At 42.1% G+C, this 22,131-nt stretch overlaps 1 protein-coding gene across 1 annotated transcript in view; it reads left to right on the top strand.

Moving 5' to 3' along the window:
- The first annotated feature begins 1,882 nt into the window (after window positions 1-1,882).
- Window positions 1,883-22,131, top strand: part of PDXDC1 (pyridoxal dependent decarboxylase domain containing 1) — a 44,276-nt gene continuing 24,027 nt past the window's right edge. The window contains exons 1-6 of the mRNA XM_058157249.1: window positions 1,883-2,082; window positions 12,828-12,901; window positions 13,682-13,747; window positions 16,405-16,488; window positions 17,589-17,735; window positions 20,508-20,697. Coding sequence (XP_058013232.1) covers window positions 2,062-2,082; window positions 12,828-12,901; window positions 13,682-13,747; window positions 16,405-16,488; window positions 17,589-17,735; window positions 20,508-20,697 — 582 coding nt within the window. The 5' untranslated portion in view covers window positions 1,883-2,061. The remainder of the gene's footprint in view (window positions 2,083-12,827; window positions 12,902-13,681; window positions 13,748-16,404; window positions 16,489-17,588; window positions 17,736-20,507; window positions 20,698-22,131) is intronic.

The following is a 22,131-nucleotide window of genomic DNA, read 5'->3' as shown; positions in this document are numbered from 1 at the left end:
ACAAAGGAGCTTCAGTCTTCCAGACCCGGTTACACTAGAATTGGGGATACCCAGGTTCAGTCCTCCAGAACCCCAGAAACTCTCTGGGATACATTAACATTTCATACACACACACACACACACACACACACACACACACACACACACACACGAGTCCTTGGTGCTCTCTCAGTATGGTTGTTAGATATAATTCCTGTCTGTTTTCCTAACAACAACCCTGTGAGGTGGGCTGGGCTGAGAAGATAATGCCGGATCTAAGACAATTCGCCATGGCCAACTCGCTGCAGGACGAGATTTACATTAGGGTCAAAGAAATGGTGGAATAGAATCCTTAAAGAAAGGATACCAAAGGAGGGACAGAATGAAATGTGAATGGAAAAAAATTGAAATATTTTTTAAAAATTATTTTAAATAATTAAATAGAATCGTTAAATCGTCCTGCAGCGAGAAGGCCATGGTGAGTTGGTCATGGTGAGTTGACCATGATCAGTTGGCCGCAGAGAATTAGCTGTGGCAAGTTGTCCCATTCCGGAACAGCGCCTGGTCTGAAGTCACCTAGCCGACTTTCACGCCTGAGCAGACTAGAACTCCCCATCTCCTGGTTTCTTAACCAGTACCTTCACCCTTATACCAAAAGATGGCCCAGCCATGGAGTAACTATGGGGCAGATGTCAACATCCCTGGCGGAATCTTCAAATGATACCCCACTGGTGACTTCCAATAAAAGTCTTGTTTAGAATAGAATGGAATGGAATGGAATGGAATGGAATGGAATGGAATGGAGTGGAGTGGAGTGGAGTGGAGTGGAGTGGAATGGAATAGGAATAGGATAGAATTAGGAATAGGAATAGGAATAGGAATAGGAATAGAATAGAATAGAATAGAATAGAATAAGAATAAGAATAAAAGGAATGGAATGGAATGGAATAGAATAGAATAAGAGTGAAAGGAATAGAATAGAATAGAATAGAATAGAATAGAATAGAATAGAATAGAATAGAATAGAATAGAATAGAATAGAATAGAATAGAATAGAATAGAATAGAATAGAATAGAATAGAACAGTGGAATAGAATAGAATAGAATAGAATAGAATAGAATAGAATTCTTTATTGGCCAAGTGTGATTGGACACACAAGGAATTTGAGTTTGGTGCATATGCTCTGAGTGTATTATACAAAGGATTGATTGATTGACTGATTGATTGACTGATCTCTTCCTCATTGGAATAATGTTTTTATCCCAATGGTCCAAGCCAATTGCAAGCCACTACCAGACCTAACTCCCACCCCGTGCACGAACAGAGACGTCCGAACCAGGCAGCTGCGCGGCTACCACTAACTAAACCCAAACCTAACCCAGACTCTGCAAAACTCGCTTTGCGCGTCATCCTTCCCGCGCATGCTCCATCGGTGGGGGAAAGACGTCATCTCCATCCTCGCACCCCAGTGAGGAATGTTCCATTCGCTAAAGGAGGAGGTGGAGTAATTTTTTTTTTATTTCTTTTTGTCACAACAGTATACACGAACAATTGTCATAGATAAAACAACATAATTTGAAGAAAATATACATATATGTATAAAAAATATGCATCAACTATATCAATCTGATACGAATTTGATATGATTCTGCCAAAGCTTTAAACCTCCCGGTGGAAATTCTCCCAAATCGATCGAAAGGATTTTTTTTATTTTCAGTATCTCCGGTTTGAACTTTTTTTTTTAAAAAAAAACACCCTTGGAGCTTATTCTTTCTTTCTTCGGGTTTTTCGCGTTGTTGTTATTATTATTATTTTTGGTACGTTCCCCCGCTGTAGCCCCGCCCAAACCCCGTCGCGCCTCCTCGTCAATCCCGGCGCGCTTACGGAAGCCGAGGCGGCTCAAAAGAGCCTGGGCGGGCGGGCGCGCGCGCGGGGGCGTCCTCGGCCCCGCCCTCCGCACGCTCCGGCGCTTCGTCAGCGCGGCTGCCGACGTGGAGCCGGCCGAGGCCGCGGCCAAGGCGGAAGTAGCCCGAGCGGAGGAGCCGGAGACCTTCGCCGCTGCCGCTCTAGCACCCGCGGCCATGGAGAGCTCCTTGGAGAAGGTGGGCGCTTCCCCCGGGGGGGCGGGGGAGATCTCTGGGGAAAGGGGGGCGCTGATCAAGGAGGGGGTGAAGGTGTAATAGGAGCCCATATGGGGGGCGGGGAGGAGGGAGAGGATGCGTCTCGTATTCATAATGGAAGGGTAATGATGTCAGGCTCTGCCGTGTGGTTATATTCCTACATTGGTCCAGTATTTGCATCGTGGAGGATCTGGTGGTGGATGCAATGGAAGGGATTTCTGCATTAATAATAGGGATTTCTCTCTCTCTCTCTCTCTCTCTCTCTCTCTCTCTCTCTCTCTCTCTCTCTATATATATATATATATATATATATATATATATATATATATATAGTATATATGTATGTATATGTATATATGTATAAAATTGGAAGTGTCTTGGCGGCGTTGTGAAGTCTCATTCGTCATCTTCAGGCTTCAGCTTCGTGCTTCTGGGAGCAAAGCTGAAGCCTGAAGCTGAAGCCTGAAGATGACGAATGAGACTTCGTCGAAACGTCGCCAAGACACTTCCAATTTTACACGGGAGAAAACCCGAATAACCAAAGACCTGCATACAAACACCCGCGAAAACCTCAGAAAACACACACACACACACACATACAATATGCATACACATAGAGTACCTATTATTAATGCACAAATCACTACGATTGCATAGATAGATAGATAGATAGATAGATAGATAGATAGATAGATAGATAGATAGATAGATAGGTGGATGTTAGGTGGGTAGGTAGGTGGATGGATGGATGTTAGGTAGGTAGGTAGATAGATAAGTAGATAGATAGAAATTAGGTAGGTAGGTGGTTGTATCGATGTTAGGTAGGTATGTAGATAGATAAGTAGATAGATAGAAATTAGGTAGGTAGGTGGATGGATGGATTTTATGTAGGTAGGTAGGTAGATAGATAAGTAGATAAGTAGAGATAGATATATATCTAGGTAGGTGGATGGATGGATGGATGGATGTTATGTAGGTAGGTAGGTAGATAGAAATTAAGTAGGTAGGTGGATGTATGGATGTTAGGTAGGTAGGTAGATCGATCAGTAGATAGATAGAAATTAGGTAGGTAGGTGGATGGATGGTTATGTCGGTAGGTAGATAGATAAGTAGATAGAAATTAGGTAGGTGGATGGATGGATGGTAGGTAGGTAGATAGATAGATAAGTAGATAGATAGATGTTAGGTAGGTAGGTGAATGGATGGATGGTATGGATGGAGGTTATGTAGGTAGGTAGATAACTGGATGTTTGTAGGTAGGTGGATGGATGGATGGATGGATGTTAAGTAGGTAGGTAGGTGGATGTTAGGTAGGTAGATAACTGGATGTTTGTAGGTAGGTAGGTAGATAGATAAGTAGATAGATAGAAATTAGGTAGGTAGGTGGTTGTATCGATGTTAGGTAGGTATGTAGATAGATAAGTAGATAGATAGAAATTAGGTAGGTAGGTGGATGGATGGATTTTATGTAGGTAGGTAGGTAGATAGATAAGTAGAGATAGATATATATCTAGGTAGGTAGGTGGATGGATGGATGGATGGATGTTATGTAGGTAGGTAGGTAGATAGAAATTAAGTAGGTAGGTGGATGTATGGATGTTAGGTAGGTAGGTAGATCGATCAGTAGATAGATAGAAATTAGGTAGGTAGGTGGATGGATGGTTATGTCGGTAGGTAGATAGATAAGTAGATAGAAATTAGGTAGGTGGATGGATGGATGGTAGGTAGGTAGATAGATAGATAAGTAGATAGATAGATGTTAGGTAGGTAGGTGAATGGATGGATGGTATGGATGGAGGTTATGTAGGTAGGTAGATAACTGGATGTTTGTAGGTAGGTGGATGGATGGATGGATGGATGTTAAGTAGGTAGGTAGGTTGGTAGATAGATAGATAGATAGATAGATAGATAGATAGATAGATAGATAGATAGATAGATAGATAGATATGGATGGATATAGATCTAGATATATGTAGATATATGCATACATTAATGCACCAACACACACACATATTAATGCATAGATAGATAGGTACAGATATAGATATGTATGCATTGATAGGTGCCTGTGTGTTTGTTCATTAATCCTATATGTTCATTTGTGCATTTAAAATATATGGATTTATGATTTGCTTATCACATTTTTGTACTGCGTATTACAGTTGCCTGCTTCTAGGGGATTTGCAGATAAAATATGTACGTGTGTATTGCCTTAATACTATATATGTGTCTATATATTACCTTAATATTATATGTGTATATTGCCTATATATATATATGTGTGTGCGTATGTATATGTATGTGTGTATATTGCCTTAATATGTCTGTGCACGCACACATGTGTTTATTGCCTTAATATATATATGTGTGTGTGTGTGTGTGTAGGTCTTTGGTTATTTGGGTTTTCTCCCACGTAAAATTAGAAGTGCCTTGGTGATGTTTCAACAAAGTCTCATTCGTCATCCTCAGGCTTCAGCTTCGTGCTTCTAGGAGTACGAAGCTGAAGCCTGAGGATGACAAATGAGACTTTGTTGAAACGTCGCCAAGGCAGTTCTAATTTTACGCGGGAGAAAACCCAAATAACCAAAGACCTACATACAAACACCCACGAAAACTTCAGAAAACAAATATATATGAATACATGTGCATTTTATTATACAGTATATATTATATATGTTGCACAAACACAAATGTGTTCATGTGTGCACACATAGGTACTTATATATGCGCATAGGTATTTGTTACTTTCATAATTTCCTTCATGACCAATTCATGCATTAAATCAGGGGTCTCCAACCTTGGTAACTTTAAGACTTGTGGACTTCAACTCCCAGAGTTGAAGTCCACAAGTCTTAAAATTGCCAAGGTTGGAGACTCCTGCATTAAATGATTTCCGTTCATTCCGTGATATACTTCTACTTACATCAGGGTGTCTGTATTCAGAGAGAGCCAATAGGGTGGTTCAGTGGGAAAGGAGCTGGGCTAGGAGTGGGGAGATCCAGATTCCTTAATTCTAGGCCTTTCAACTGTCCTGGAACTGCGGTTCTGAATTCTCAGCCCAAAAGTTTGGGAAGTTGCAATCTTTGTTATTTGTGAACTGCTCCAATTGTGGGGGAAACTGAGGTATGCAAATCAGATATTTGGAGGTGCTTGTTTGTTTTTATTTTATACCGACAAGCAAATTTGTGGCCTGCAGCTGTGAATAGATTAGATCCTTTTTCTTGGCACACATTCGTGTACCTATCCAATGCCATTTATATGGTAAATGTGGACAAGTATGTAACTGTATGTCGAGATTTGTTTGATAAAGTCACTTGCCTGACATAGATATAATCCCAGCAGTGGAAGAGAAAGCCAAAACTTTGACTTTCTGTTAATCTTTTGAGAACGGATTCCTAGGTAAGCCCCTGGATTCAGACTTCGGTGCTGCGATCACTGATCAAAAGGATATCAGTTACCAAATTCTGAAAGGTATAAGTTACAGGCACTTAACATGGGTGAGTTTGGGCCAGTCCTTCCCCGTCTCTCAGCCCAACCCATGTCACAGCTTCATGGTTGTGGGGAAAATAGGAACAGGAAGTCTTAGGTACGTTCGCCACCTTGAGTTATTTATGAAAAAAATAATAAAGGAGGATTAAAAAAAATAACATGCTCTTCCCGTTTAAGAGAGCTAAACTTCATGAGGATTTGGGACCACTCCCCCAAAAAATCCACTTTGAATGAATCAATTTTTAGTCATTCATGCTCTGAATGTAGAAATGAGTGTCAGTCCCGTAACTCTAATTCGAAGGGTGCTAAAATGGTCCTATAAAATTAGCCAGGGAATCATGCAAAGATTTATTGATAGGGAAGCCATTAATGTTTCTGAGCTCGGTGATAAATGACTAGCACAAGATAAGGAATTGTAGTTTGATACAATAACGTTGAATGCTTAAAGCATCGGTTGGTTAGTCTGTACGCATGGACTACAATTTAAAAATCTATTGCTCATGTTATGAATGTTGGGAGCAATTTATTCAGGGTTTTTTTTCCCGATGTGTCAAAAGCCCTTTGTGCTATTTCCATGCTTCTGTGAATAAGATAGGAAGCACATGGTCCGATGAATTGACAAAGTTTGACCTCAATTCTCAGTTCCGAAGAAACTGGAATACATTAGGAGGGTCTGTGAAAATTGCTTTGTCGGGTATTTCATTGGACGTCGCCTGATGTTGTGAGATTATTTTCCCGAGTTGACATCTCGGTTAATTGTGGTGACTTTCACTCAAAAGGCATTCAAAGAACTCTTTAAAGGTAAAGGTTCCCCTCGCACATACGTGCTAGTTGTTCCCGACTCTAGGGGGCAATGCTCGTCTCCGTTTCAAAGCCGAAGAGCCAGCGCTGTCCGAAGATGTCTCCATGGTCATGTGGCCGGCATGACTCAACGCCAAAGGCGCACGGAACACTGTTCCCTTCCCAGCAAAGGTGGTCCCTATTTTTCTACTTGCATTTTTTTTTTTACGTGCTTTCGAACTGCTAGGTTGGCAGAAGCTGGGACATGTCACGGGAGCTCACCCCATTACGCGGCAGCACTAGGGATTCGAACTGCTGAACTGCCGACCTTTCTGATCGACAAGCTCAGCATCTTAGCCACTAAGCCACCTATACTCTTTACAGAACTCTTTTAGAACTCTTCACCTGTAGCCAAAAGCCAAAGCAACTGTCTTTTTAATCCCATAAAATAAAAGGGTACCGAGAGAACAAGGAAGAGCATGCAAGTGTGTGTTTACTTCTGATTCCGGAATCAGGATTTCAAACCAGTTTGTTCACATTTATAGAGTCCAAAGTTCTTTCTGATGGGTTCAGTGACATTGTCAGCCTGGGCTTTTACTTCCTTTGGGGGTGCCCTGCTTGACTGCTGTGGTTTTGTGAGCATAACTGTGCTTTGCTGATGGGAGGGTCCAGTATAGGTTGAAAAACTGATGGTGGAAAAATTACACAATATTTGATAGATATTGCAATATTTTGGGTCGGCTTCCTTGAAGCCACAAGGCTCACAGTACTGACACACGAGGGATGCTCTTCTCAGGACTCAAGGCCAAGGTACAGGTAGTTCTTGACTTAACAACAGTTCGTTTAGTGACCACTCACAGTTGTGGCCTCTGTGGCTCAGACTGCTAATGCAGTCTGTTATTAACAGCAGCTGCCTGCAAGTACTGCAGGTTCTAGTCCCACCAGGCCCAAGGTTGACTCAGCCTTCCATCCTTTATAAGGTAGGTAAAATGAGGACCCAGATTGTTGGGGGCAATAAAAGTTGACTTTGTATATAATATACAAATGGATGAAGACTATTGCTTGACATAGTGTAAGCCGCCCTAAGTCTTCGGAGAAGGGCGGGATATAAATGCAAATAAAAACAACAGCAACAACAACAAAAAAACAGTTACGACGTCGCTGGGAAAAAACGGCTTAGTGCCGTTTTTCACAGTTACAACCTTTGGTAGCATCTCCCTGGTCACGTGATCGAAATTCCAGATGCTTGGCAACCAGCTCATACTTACGATTGTTTAGCCATGTCCTGAGGTCACACGATGTTGAGACTCTAGAAAGAGTGCAGAGAAGAGCAACAAAGATGATTAGGGGACTGGAGGATAAAACATATGAAGAACGGTTGCAGGAACTGGGTATGCCTAGTTTAACAAAAAGAAGGACTAGGGGAGACATGATAGCTGTATTCCAATATCTCAGGGGCTGCCACAAAGAAGAGGGAGTCGGGCTGTTCTCCAAAGCACCTGAGGGCAGGACAAGAAGCAATGGGTGGAAACTGATCAAGGAGAGAAGCAACCTAGAACTAAGGAGAAATTTCCTGACAGTTAGAACAATTAATCAGTGGAATGACTTGCCTCCAGAAGTTGTGAATGCTCCAACGCTGGAAGTTTTTAAGAAAATGTTGGATAACCATCTGACTGAGATGGTGTAGGGTTCCTGCCTGGGCAGGGGGTTGGACTAGAAGGCCTCCAAGGTTCCTTCCAACATCATCCAACTCTGATGTTATGTTATGTTATGATCTCCTTTTGCAACCTTCTGACAAGCCAAGTCCATAGGGAAGCCAGATTAACTTAACAATCAGGTTTACTAACTTATCGACTGCAGTGATTCGCTCAACAACTGTGGCAAGAAAGGTCGGGAAAATGGGGCAAAACTCACTGAACAGCTGTCTCGCTTACCAACAGAAATATTGGGCTTAATCGTGGTCGTAAGTCGAGGACTACCTATATAGTTTAAATCCATGTAATGGTCCTTCCCAGTTGATTGAGGACAATCGGGACAGCCTTGCCCAACTGGCAGTCCCAATTATTTTTGTCTGAAAATTAAATATACGAAAACGGGAAACATGACGTCACATGAGCAAATTGGTTTTTAAATGTTAAAAAGCTGTGACAGAATTCTCAAGTTACCCAGCGGTTCCTTAGAAAAAGGCAGGTTCCACCGTGCCTTTATTTGCCATGTCCCAAAAAAAGCACACAAATTGCACTTAGTTTATTTGTCATAACTTGGCATTACCAAAAAGGCATTACTTAAAAAGGTAAAGGTTCCCCTTGCACATATGTGCTAGTCATTCCCACTCTAGGGGGCGACTCATATCTGTTTCAAAGCCGAAGAGCTAGCGCTGTCCGAAGACGTCTCCATGGTCATGTGGCCAGCATGACTCAACGCCAAAGGCGCACGGAACGCTGTTCCCTTCCCAGCAAAGGTGGTCCCTATTTTTCTACTTGCATTTTTTTTTTTACGTGCTTTCGAACTGCTAGGTTGGCAGAAGCTGGGACAAGTCACGGGAGCTCACCCCATTACGCGGCACAAGGGATTCGAACCGCTGAACTGCCGACCTTTCTGATCGACAAGCTCAGCGTCTTAGCCAGCGAGCCACCACATCTTCAGCTCATTGACCAGTTTCAGATGGTTCACTGACCCCCTAAACTTTTATAATATGAAAATAATTCAGTAAATACTACTTTAACTAATTCCCTCCTTACCCGTGGTATATTTTGTCTGGTTTTTGCAATAATGATCTCTCTATTTCATCGGGTGGAAAAGAATTTAGAACACGCTTGTTTGACCAATTCCGTGTAATGCTTCTTTTAGTAAACCGTGGCTTGCCATCTTGACCTCAGTTATTATGGCTTGCAAAGCACACAGGTAGACCATTGCCAAGTCATATTAAGTGAGATAAGAGCATCTTTCTGTAGCAAATGAAGGAATGAAATAAGCTGAGCCTGTCAGGAATATTATACGATGATTAGCCTAATGGTCCTTCAAGAAAAGAAATTAACATTACAGGTAATTTTTTTTTATTTATTTACCTTTATATCCCGCCCTTCTCCGAAGACTCAGGGCGGCTTACAGTGTGTAAGGCAATAGTCTCATTCTATTTGTATATTTACAAAGTCAACTTATTGCCCCCCCAACAATCTGGGTCCCCATTTTACCTACCTTATAAAGGATGGAAGGCTGAGTCAACCTTGGGCCGGGCTTGAACCTGCAGTAATTGCAGGCTGCTGTGTTCTAATAACAGGCTCCTTACAGCCTGAGCTATCCACGGCCCCTTTATTATTTATTTATTATATAGAATTTATTATATAGAATTTATTATATAGAAGGGACACTTTTTAAGCTGGGAGGCTTTATCCAAACGCCAGCAGAAATCTCGCTCGCTCCCTGTGCTTGATAAACATTGAAAACAAATGCTTACAGACCCCCGTTGGGAATATGGTTTCTAGTAACATCTGCAGCCCAGCAGAGTTGATGCAGCTGTGAGATACCAGCCAGCTCGTTCACCTTCCCTTTTTTTATTTTAAAGGTGGATCAGACCTTCAGCTCCAACTTTTAAATATATAAGAAATAATACAAGGTACCCTTAGGGACGCGGTGGTGCAGAGGTATGCGGTGGCTCAGTGGCTAAGATGCTGAGCTTGTTGATCAGAAAGGTTGGCAGTTCAGCAGTTCAAATTCGTAGTGCTGCCGCGTAATGGGGTGAGCTCCCATTCCTTGTCCCAGCTTCTGCCAACCTAGCAGTTCGAAAGCAGGTCAAAAATGCAAGTAGAAAAAGAGGGACCACCTTTGGTAGGAAAGGAACAGCCTTCCGTGCACCTCTGGCGTTGAGTCATGCCGGCCACATGACCACGGAGACGTCTTCGGACAACGCTGGCTTTTCGGCTTTGAAACGGAGATGAGCACTGCCCCCCTCTAGAGTCGGGAACGACTAGCACATATGTGCGAGGGGAACCTTTACCTTTACTTTTACCCTTAGGAGGGGGAAAATGTAGGGAGGAGCTCATGTCATTTGTTGAAGCCAATATCATTTGTTAAAGTTAATATTTTCTCAAATCCACTGGTTGCTTATGCAAGTTATGTTATGGTGATATCGCTTATATTTCTGAAAAGGCTGCTATTACCAGTCACCCTCCAAGTACTTTGAAAAATATTTATCTCCTTGTTAACCTGAGCTGTACATAATAATTAGGTGTGTGTTTTGTTGCTGTGGATTCGTTGACGTGATGCTGGGTACAAACCCACTCCCTTTTCAGGCTATTTGGGTTGTGTTTATGTGTATGTGCGCTTGATGCCTTAAAGCACTAACCATCATTTTACTGTATTTCTTATTACTTTCTTTTAATCCTCAGACCAGGCAGCAATTATAAATAACATAACTGCAGCTCTTCCTATAGAACTTATCTTAAATTCATATATATCAGCTTTTTAAACTAATGCATTATTCCCACGAGCAAATGCTTACTCCTTACAGCCTAGGTTTTCTCTTGTAAAATAGGAATGCACTAAGACTTGAATGGCATGTCGTCCAAAAAATCAAGATTGATTTTGCGGGGGTAAAAGGGAGATTTAAAATATCTAGATTACCCCTTAATCTCACCAAATTTCCCCAGAAGTTTAAAAAAGTGAGGATAATGCCTAGATTACCCCTTAATCTCACCAAATTTCTCCAGAAATTAAAAAAATGGGGATAATACCTAGATTACCCCTTAATCTCACCAAATTTCCCCAGAAATTTAAAAAAAGTGGGGATAATACCTAGATTACCCCTTAATCTCACCAAATTTCCCTAGAAATTTAAAAAAAGTGGGGATAATACCTAGATTACCCCTTAATCTCACCAAATTTCCCCAGAAATTTAAAAAAAGGGGGGATAATATCTAGATTACCCCTTAATCTCACCAAATTTCTCCAGAAATTAAAAAAAGTGAGGATAATCAAGTATTTGAAGTTACCCAACCCTTAACCGCTGTTCTTCAATGAAGACGATCTCAGATTTTTTTAACTCTGTGGAATCTCTGAAAGGCAAATGTGAAAAAGAGAGGAAAGTTCCAGACAACCTATGATGATTCACTGTGGAAAATGGACAGCATAACTCAAATCAGAATTTTCCATTAACACGGTGTCTCCCATGGTGGCTCTAGAGTTTAATGTACTTTTACATACACATACACACACGCAAATGGCAGCGAGGACTTTTAAAAGAAAACTGAGACATTTCTTAAAACAGTTCTTCAATTCATTTTATTTTTTTATTTTTTTATTTTGTCACAACAATATATGTAAGTATCATACAAAAAGATTATATAGTATATAAACATATATATGAGTAAATATTAGGAGGTATAAGCATATATATAAGCATATATATATAGGAAGAAGAAAAGAAAAACAATAGGACAGGAACGGTAGGCACGTTTGTGCGCTTATGCACGCCCGTTATGGTCCTCTTAGGAATGGGGTGAGGTCAATAGTAGAAAGTTTTTGGTTAAAGCTTTTAGGATTATGGGAAGAGACCACAGAGTCAGGTAAAATATTCCAAGCACTGATGATTCTGTTACAGAAGTCATATTTTCTGCAATCTAGATTAAAGCAGTTGATATTAAGTTTAAATCTATTGGTTGCTCTTGTATTATTGCAATTAAAGCTGAAGTAGTCTTTAACAGGAAGGACATTACAATAGATGATTCTGTGAGTTAAACTTAGGTCTTGTCAAAGGCGATGGAGTTCCAAGTTTTCTAAGCCTAGGATTTCAAGTCTGGTGGAACAAGGTATTTTGTTGTTTTCAGAGGAATGGAGAACTCTTCTTGTAAAATATTTCTGGACACGTTCAATTGTATTGATGTCAGAGATATGGTGAGGGTTCCAAACAGGCAAGCTGTATTCTAGATTCAGCTTTCGTTGGACTGACTTCCTCTGGTTATGGGAGGCTACAGTTCCCATTATGAGCCGTGGTGGCGCAGTGGTTAGAATGTTGTATTGCAAGCTAACTCTGACGACTACCAGCAGTTCGATCCTGACCTGCTCAAGGTTGACTCAGCCTTCCATCTTTCCAAGGTCAGAAAATGAGGAGCCAGATTGTTGAGGGCCACAGGCTGACTTTGTAAACCGCTTAGAGAGGACACTAAAGCATTGCGAAGCAGTATATAAGTCTAAGGGCGAAATAGCACTTAGGAATATCATTAACAATTAGCAATATGCTATTATGCAATAGCATAATAGCAATAGCAATAGCATTGCTAGCAATATGCCTATAGCAGATTGTGACTTTCAACCCAAGAGGGCACGAGTCCAGAAATGGCTCAAGAGAAGCTTTTTTAAAAAAATGATTTATAAGGTTTGGGAACGTGAGAAGAATTGGAACTTTACCATATAACTGACTTTGGTTTGTTTTTTTTTCATCTTTTCTTTCTAAATAACAGATGGTGGACCCTACCTTAGCAGAAATGGGAAAGAATCTCAATGAGGCAATGAAACTGCTTGAAGACAATCAAAGGTATTTAATCGACTTGCCTTGGCAGAATTTCAAGAGGATTGCTGCTAATAGATTGTGCTTGTAGATCCTGTTTTGGGGAAATATATACTTCAGTCAGTCAGACTAGAGCTGGAAGGGAACTGTGTTCACACACTGCAGTAACCCACCAACCAGCCCCCCCCTTCACTAGAATTTATTCTAGCATGGCGTGTGAATCCAACTTCTCTAGTGACAGAGGCTGTAACGTGTCTTCTCACCCAGCGAATTAGGTTAATGACGTCAGCCTTAGTTACATCACCGCAGCTAAGCAGTCACCCTAAAATAAACTTTAAACAGCTGATGGCATATGATAGATATTTCCTTATTCATATACAGATTTTTTTTCTTGCCTGTCCTATTGTCGGGAGAAAAAAAAGGATAATTTTGGTTTAACGTGTTCCTGCGAAAATTATGCAAAGCTGGTTTTAAAAGAAAGCACAAAAATTATTCAGAGGTCAGGATGGCATTTCCTGTTACGAATCTGACCGGCTTCTGCTTTGCTTTTGATAAGAGAGATGAGTCATCCTTCGATTACGGCAGTACACAATGGGACAAATAAATAAATAAGACTGCCTGACAATTGTTGTTTTGGCGTGGAAATTTTTTTAAGCCTGTCATTTCATTAAAAGGGATCGGATTCAGCCCCTCTGCCAGCCATGTAGCTAATCCGATGTGGCTCTTTTGAACGAAATCCAGCTGTAGCAGAAAATATATATATTGCCCAACCTGTCACCAATTCCTGCTGTTTTGTGTTAAAATTAGGAAAGTTGAAGAAGAAAATGAAAGTCACTACACAAGAAAGGACATTCCTGGGCCGCTTCAAGGCAGGTAAATGACCCAGAATTAGGAGTTTTTTCCCTCTTCGTTTATATGGGGTTTTTTTCCTCCCATTAATAACTTGGGTTTTTTTGATTTTGGGGAATTGGAGCTGGGAGAAAGAGAATAATCTGAATTCATTTGCCAAATCACATGATGTTGGTAACTGATAGTCACAATAATTGTCATCGTTGTGATGTGTGATGGTTGCTAACATTGGGGCAAATGGATCATTGATTTGTGTAAAGCTGAAGAGGCCGTTGGGGCAACGTTGCTCCCGGGTAACACCACTCCTGCGGAGTCTGCACTGGCTACCTGTGGTCTTTCGGGTGCGCTTCAAGGTTTTGGTTACCACCTTTAAAGCGCTCCATGGCTTAGGGCCCGGGTACTTACGGGACCGCCTGCTGTTACCCTATGCCTCCCATCGACCCGTACGCTCACACAGAGAGGGACTTCTCAGGATGCCGTCCGCCAAGCAATGCCGGCTGGCGGCCCCCAGGGGAAGGGCCTTCTCTGTTGGAGCACCTACTCTCTGGAACGACCTTCCCCCCGGTTTGCGCCAAATATCTGACCTTCGGACCTTTCGCCGGGAATTAAAAATTCACTTATTCATTCAAGCAGGACTGGACTGATTTTTTAGACTTTTTAAATTTCTAAATTTTAATTTTAAATTTTTAAATCTTCTGTAATTTTATATGGGGTATTTTAGGTTCGTCAATTTGACAGTTTTAATTCGGCCACCATTGAATATGTATTTTAAATTGATTTTTAACTTTGTATATTTATTTCTTTTTATCTTGGCTGTACACCGCCCTGAGTCCTTCGGGAGAAGGGCGGTATAAAAGTTTAATTAATAAATAAATAAATAAACTGAATCCAATTCCGTGCTCAATACAACTATCTACATCAGCGTTTCTCACTCTTTATTTTATTTCGTTTTCTATATCAAACTTCTTAGCCGCCCATCTCCCTCATGAAGAGAACAGCAACTTTCAGATGGGTGGACTTCAACTTGCCGCGGTCGTTAAGCAAATCGCCATGGGTTGTTAAGCGAATCACACGGCCACTAAGCAAAACCAGGTTCCCCCCGTTGACTTTGCTTATCAAAAGCAAAGGTCGCCATTGGCGATCATGTGACTTTGAGAAGGCTGCAACCTTCCTCAATACATCCTGGTTTGCCAAGGGCCCGAATTTTCATCATGTGACCCCTAAGTGTGAGGACTAGGTGTAAGTCACTTTTCTTAGTGCTTGTTGTAGCCCGCCACCTGCCAGCAGAGCTGGCGGCCAACTCGGACGATGAGGAGATTGGGGAGGAACTTGGGCCAGTTCTGGAGTCTGGGGAAGGCTCTCATGGATGAGATAGAGCCAGGGATGTCCGACATTTCCCAGCCACCGGAGAGGCAGCTGCCTTCAGAGGCAGAGATAAGTGGGGAGGAAGAACAGCTGGGGCCTGCTCCAGATGCACGTATGGGCAGAGCTGTTAGGAGAGGAGAACAACTGAGGACAAGGAGTCGACTCGGGAAGCAAGGCACACGTGGAGGCTGAATGGTCCCTCCGTGGCTGGGGAATAAATAGAAGGAAAGGGGAGTGGTTGTCGTAGAAGACAACAGTTCGTATTTCTGAAGATTTTGCTCATTGCGTTTTGTGTATCAAAGACTGCTTGCCAGAACTTTATTTACAGCTTTGTGGCTGGAAGCTTGGCAGTTATTTCAAGGAACTGATAAGGTCTGTTACAGCAGTTACCGTATTTTTCAGACTATAAGACGCACCTGAGTATAAGGTACACCTAAATTTAGAAGAGGGAAACAACAACAAAAATTTTGTTAGCCTCTGCGTGCCCCATTTTTGGGTCTTTTTGGGGGCCTTTTCCAGCCTTTTTTCGGCCCATTTTCAAGGCCTTTTCCTGCCAGTTTTCTAGCCTTTTTTAAGCCCATTTTTTTGGCTTTTTTGGGGGGCCTGTTTTCAAGGCTTTTTTCATCCCGTTTTTGAGGCTTTGTTCGGCCCATTTTTGAGGTTTTTTTCAACCCGTTTTTGAGGCTTTGTTTGGGTCATTTTCAAGGCTTTTTTCTGCCAGTTTTCTAGCCTTTTTCAGCCCATTTTTGAAGCTTCTTTCAGCCTATTTCTGAGGCTTTTTTCAGCCCATTTTCAAGGCTTTTTTGGCCCATTTTTGAAACTTTTTTCAGGCTGTTTTTTTCCAGAAATTGCCAAAAAAAAGAGCCTCAAAAATGGGCTGAAAAAAGCCCCGAAAATGGGACGTGCAGAGGCAAAAGAAGAAAAAAAGAAAAAAACAGCTGGCGGGTGGGTGGCGCTTCGGCAATATTTGGTTTATAAGACACACAGACATTTTCACCCCCTTTTGAGAGACAAAAAAAAAAGCGTCTTATAGTCTGAAAAATACGGTAACTCACTGAAGGATTATTGCCTGAACTTTTCACTGCGTGAATGCCATTAATTCATAGGAGATAAATAAAGAGTGTCTTTTTTTGTGTGTGTGTGACAAGGAGTCTATTTCTGGGTTCTGTTAAGGCTGGGTCAGGACAGTGCCATCGTAACTTTGAACGGTCACTAAACAAATGACCGTAAGTCGAGGACTTACCTATATTAAGCGTGTCTACTTTTAAAGTCACCTTGTGACCAAGATGGATTTGTGTTTCTCTCCCTCCCTCCAGCGGACAGGACATGGTGAGCATCCTCCAGCTAGTTCAGACCCTAATGCATGGCGATGAAGAAGAAGAATCGCTACAGTCTTATCGGTAACTCTTTGTTGAATCAAGATCTGTCGAGGTTGTGGAACGGGCTGGAGGTGTCAGGCCCAAAGAATCGGGACCACACATTAAGTTCTACTTAAGATTGATTGCTCAAATCTCTACAGAAGAATCTAGTCAGTTAAGGGTCAGCATTGAATTACTGCTAAACAAGAGTCAGGAGAATTCAAGAGGGATTGGACTTGCAGCATTTGTGGACATGTAATGATTCTAGGCTGAGTACTTTCTTGACTCCGCCTCCCAGGCTGTACCTCTCTTACAGAAGGATGAGTTTTGCTCATGTTTTTTAAGGACCCAAAGTTGTTATCTTTAAGATTCTCTCTGAACACATAATATACCTAATACCTTGCTCTTTTTAAAACATTCCTTTAAAAAAAGCATGCTTAAAGCAAAATCTAAGGAAATCGGGTTTTGCAAATATTCTTATGCCTTGGGTGGATGCAGGGGGAACTCCAGCATCTTTCAGAAAGATTAAAATGATGACAAATTGGTGGAAGCCCATGTTTCCTGATCTACAGGTTTGATTTCCTGCTTCTTAGGGGGAAAAATTAGTGGTAGGCAATGTTGATTACCTCTGTAAACATAAAAAAATTAACAATTAAGGAAGCAGTTTAAGGAAGTGAAGAACTAGCCAGAAAAAGGTTTGAAGGTTGACGTTTCAGGTGGCAGAGGAACTGAAGTCTACAACCCAAGTGTTCTCTTGAAAAGAAAAGATCTTTAGAAGCCAGCAGAGGAAGGAAACCATCAAGCCAATAATGGCTGAAAAGGAAATTAAAATCCAATCTACAGCATACAGTGGACTGGATTTTAACTTGGTCTAGAGCCAACACCAGCTTGAACAGCTGTCTAATCACTCTTTCCAACCGAAAATAAATACCGCTTAATTATAATACATCCAGTAAAATGCCCCTTGATCATTTTTCGATATACAGTAAGAATATTTCATTCATTCAGATCTAGGATGTCTTATTTTTGTATTCCCTTTATTTTTTTGAGCAGTGTATTAGGAAAGGCTTTTCTCAGCCTACAAAGAGAAGTGTGATTTGTTTCATGTTCTCTCTTTCCTCCTCCCCAACCCCCATTTGCAGGCTTCAGAATGTGGGGGAGCAAGGTCACATGGCTCTCTTAGGACACAGCTTGGCGGCTTATATTTCCGTCCTGGACAGAGACAGACTGAGAAAACTCACCACCAAAATCCTTTCTGACACAACTCTGTGGCTCTGCAGGCTCTTCAGGTACCCTTGTGTTGTGCGTGTATCCTTTATCACGAAAGAAAGTCCCATTTAATCTAAACATCCAGAAACTGGTGTGGCCGCGGGGTGGCTCAGGTAGGTAAGAAGCCTGTTATTAAAACACAGCTGCCTGCAATTACTGCAGGTTCTAGTCCCACCAGGTCCAAGGTTGACTCAGCCTTCTATCCTTTATAAGGTAGGTGAAATGAGGACCCAGATTGTTGGGGGGGCAATAAGTTGACTTTGTAAATATACAAATAGAATGAGACTATTGCCTTACACACTGTAAGCCGCCCTGAGTCTTCGGAGAAGGGCGGGATATAAATGTAAACACAAAAAAAAACTAATTAGGAAAACAAACGGCTACTTTTACTGTCAGTACTATTATTGTTATTATCCTATGGCAAGGGTGTCAAACTCAATTTTATTCAGGGCCACATTAGGGCTGTGGTTGACCTTGGAGGAGCTGGGAGATGTGACTGGGTGTGGCCAGCTAGGTGAGCACAGCCAACTGGGTGGGCGTGGCCAGCTTGACGCCACTCTCCAAACTGCTGCCATGTTTCCTTTTCGCATTGGGTAGACCGGGCCAAAACCATGCTGGCCCGATCTTCCCTCTTCACATTGGGTAGAGTAGACAGTGGAGAAATCTGAACTGGTTTACTACCAGTTCCCTGGGTGCGCATGTGTGCGCTTTGTGCGCATGTGCAGTGCGCACCATACATAAAATGCAAGGTGCATGCATGCGCGCAGTGCATGCCAAAAAGAGACATGGAGTAAGTAGAACAGCATGCGGGGGTGATCAGCTGTGGCATGCAATCTTTTTTTTTTTACTTTTAAAAGCATTTTTTAAAAGAAGCGGCAAGCGGGCGACCAGGCGATTGGGTGGGCATGGGCAGGAGTGGGGGTGGGGGCAGAGATTTTTGCTACCGGTTCTCCGAACCATCCGTCACCATCGCTGCCGGATCGGCTGATTCGGTCGGAACCGGGAGCATTTCATCCCTGGTAGACGAGGACGGCCCCATGGGCTGGATCCGACCACATTGCAGGCCAGATCCATCCTGTGGGTCTTTTTTTTTTTTTGTTTTAAAAAGTTTTATTTTGACATTCTTATCCAATAACATATCCAATAACATATTTAATGTACCCTCATATACAATTAATCGGATCTGCCTGGTCACCACCCCCTTCCTTTTCCTTTTACTCTCCTTCTTTACCTTCTTCTACTTTCCATAACCATCCTCCCCCTCTCTTATCTACATCCTCTCCTCTTTCCTCCCTATTCCTTTCTTCTCCCTCTTCCCCTCTTCCTTCCTTCCTTTCCTCCTCCTCCTCTTCTCTTTCCTCCTTCTCTCTTCTACTCCTTCTTTCCCTTCATTCTAAAGTAGTAACCAGGCAGGTCCGATCTTACATTAATTATACATCTTCAATCATCTTTGTACATTAACTATCAATCCATTTTCTACCCCTCCCCTCCCTTCCTTCCTCCCCACCCCCAGGACTTCCGAGAACCGAGTACAGGGTATAAAACTAACAACAAAAATTAAAATCTAGCACAAATCATAATCCATAGTCGTTCCTTAAAACCTCCACTCCCCTTCCAAAGACAAAGAAGATACTTTTCTTCCACTCCATTATATATCAGACCATTCCACTCCTAGAATTCTCCAAAGTTTCCAATTGAGTTAGTGTTTATTCTTGAATAAAGTACGTAGTTTTTAATATCCAACCTTCATCAATCAATATCAAAACAACATTCCATCTTCCAATATTCACCAAGGTTTCTTCTAAAATGTCTTTCTTCCCTTAGCAATCTCTCAAAAATAGTTCATATTTCCGACTTAGTTTCTTTAATTTTTCTGTCCAACCTTCAGGGGTAAGCAATAGTAAAATTTAGGAACTTGGATTAAATATTATATTTAAGAGATGGATGTAATGTTAATTAGAATGTAATTGTTATAATAGATATATTGTGGATGATATAGGTGTAATTTTAACAATGTTATTTGACATAAGTAAGGTAAAGTGAAGATTTTAATTATTACAATTGACACTTTGGATATTTGTAATACCATCCTGTGGGTCTTGAGTTTGACATCGCTGGCCTATGGTGGGATTACAATAGCCAAAGTATCAGCAGAGTAGTTATTTGGCTTGCCGAGGTTCCAGCCCTTTTATAGGACGTGCACTTCCCAAGGTGCGCCACAGGAGGGTGAACTGGCTTTGTACCAGAAAGAAAGGCGAGTGGCTCTTCCTGCAGCAGCATCCAAAACCCTGTCCCTTCCTGGAGCTGCCTCGCAAGCGGGCAGTGCAATGGGGAAGGTTCATAGCTGTCAGAAATCTGAATGCCTGCACGGAGCACCAGCTCGTCTCCCCACCGAAATGGTACCTATTTATCTACTTGCATAGAACATGCTTTTTGAGCTGAGGCAAGTGATGGGAGATCACCCTGCCACATAGTGCTAAGACTCGAACTGGTGGAGACCACCTCCAGCGTGATTAAGTCGCTGAGCCAGTGCGCTTCTTATTGCCAGTTGATAAGCACTACATTCAGCTGGCGATCCACTTTGATGGCATCTCATTCTGCATGTCCATAGCCCAATTTCTGTGTCTTTCAGAATTCATTTAATTACAAGCTTTAACATAGTGTTTTCCTCCCACCCCCCAAGATTTTTCAGAAAGATTGCTGGGAATAATTGCTTACGCTTAACGTGAAGCAGGTGAGCTGGCACCCTTTCCAGGATGCTCAACGTTTAATGCATCATTGCTCTTAAACAGGTTTGAAAACGGGTCAGCCTATTACCATGAAGATGATCGCGAAGGGCTTTTGAAAGTCTGCAAGCTGGTGATTCACTCCCGGTATGAAGATTATGCCACCGAAGGCTTTAATGCCTTATATAACAAGCAGCCAATGGTTTACATCAGTGCCGCAGCACGAACCGGCTTGAGCCAATTCCTCTGTAGTCAGGTAAGTTGAAATGGGTGCAGGGCTTTTGGGCTGCAAATCATTGTTACCAGTAAACTTCTGTTAATTTGATCGGTCGGTTTGTTTATGTTCCACTGTGATTATCTAATGCTTCTCCTTCCTTCCTATTTTTCCCTACAACAACCCTGTGAGATGAATTGGGCTGAGAGAGAATGACTAGTCTTAGTCACCTAGATGGCTTTCATGGCTAAAATGGGACTAGAACTCACAGTTTCCTAGTGATTGGTCAAAAGCCACCCTGTTGACTTTCATGGCTAAGGCAGGACTAGAATTCGCAGCCGCTGGCCATTGGCCCAAAGTCACCCAGCTGGCTTTCATGCCTAAGGCGGGACTAGAACTCTCAATCTCCTGGCCATTGGCCCAAAGTCACCCAGATGGCTTTCATGCCTAAGGCGGGATTAGAACTCACAATCTCCTGGCCATTGGCCCAAAGTCATCCAGTTGACTTTCATGGCTAAGGTTGGACTAGAACTCATGGTGTCTTGCTTTCTAGCCTGGTGCCTTAACCACTAGTGCAAACTGGCCCTCTTAATCAGTTGTACCTGTAATCCTGTTATTAGTGAAGTGTTTTAGTTTAAAATCATGTTAGGCTACAACCAAAGAAATGGTCAGTGCCCTTACTGATTGTGAGACGATGCCCTCCGATGTATCGCTCATTGCAGAGAGTTTAAACTACTGTAATAAGACACTCCAGAGTATAAGATGCACCTTAGTTTTTGAGGAGGAAAATAAGAAAAAAAAAAGTCTGCCTCTGCCTACCAGCATCCATCGGTATTCATCTGGCTAGCGTCCTGTCAGTGTGTAAGAGAGTTGAGGGCTGTTTGGAAACTGAAACAGTATTTGCTGTGTGAGCAACAAGGAAGGAGACAGCAAGGAGCCTGGGCGTGGCTTAGCTCTGCAGCTTTGAGTCTGTGCTGAACTAGTCTAAACTAGTCCGCTGGTCAAAACTGAAACTCCTCTCCTCTGCTTGTGTTTTGCTAATATTTACTACCACATTGGAAAACCTGCTTTTGTTATTGTATATTTACTTCATATATTATCTATAAAAAGAAGTTATTGAATACTGCTGAATGAGTTACTTGTGGGTGCTTTCTGGATGTGATTGCTGCTGCAAACTCTGACACGTCCTTGCAGCAAATAGCAAACAGCGAGGTCAGCTTCAGCATATTATTGCAGCCTTATTCAGCAGAAGCAGCTGATTGGCGGGTGGATTGGCCCTCGGAATACCCCCAATCAGCTGTTCCAGGCTGCAGGAATTGCCACAGACCATCGACTCCTCCGTGCCTCGCGTTTTTGGCTACATTAGGTGTATAAGATGCACCCAAATTTTCACCCTCTTTTAGGGGGCAAAAAGTGCGTCTTATACTCCGAAAAATACAGTAAACCAAAAACAGACCCCTTTGCAATATTCTGAAC

The sequence above is a fragment of the Ahaetulla prasina genome, chromosome 14 (assembly GCF_028640845.1).
Source record: "Ahaetulla prasina isolate Xishuangbanna chromosome 14, ASM2864084v1, whole genome shotgun sequence".
In the NCBI taxonomy this organism is placed as follows: domain Eukaryota; kingdom Metazoa; phylum Chordata; class Lepidosauria; order Squamata; family Colubridae; genus Ahaetulla; species Ahaetulla prasina.
The sequence above is the reverse complement of the archived record's forward strand: the minus strand, read 5'-3'. Positions and strand labels throughout refer to the sequence as shown.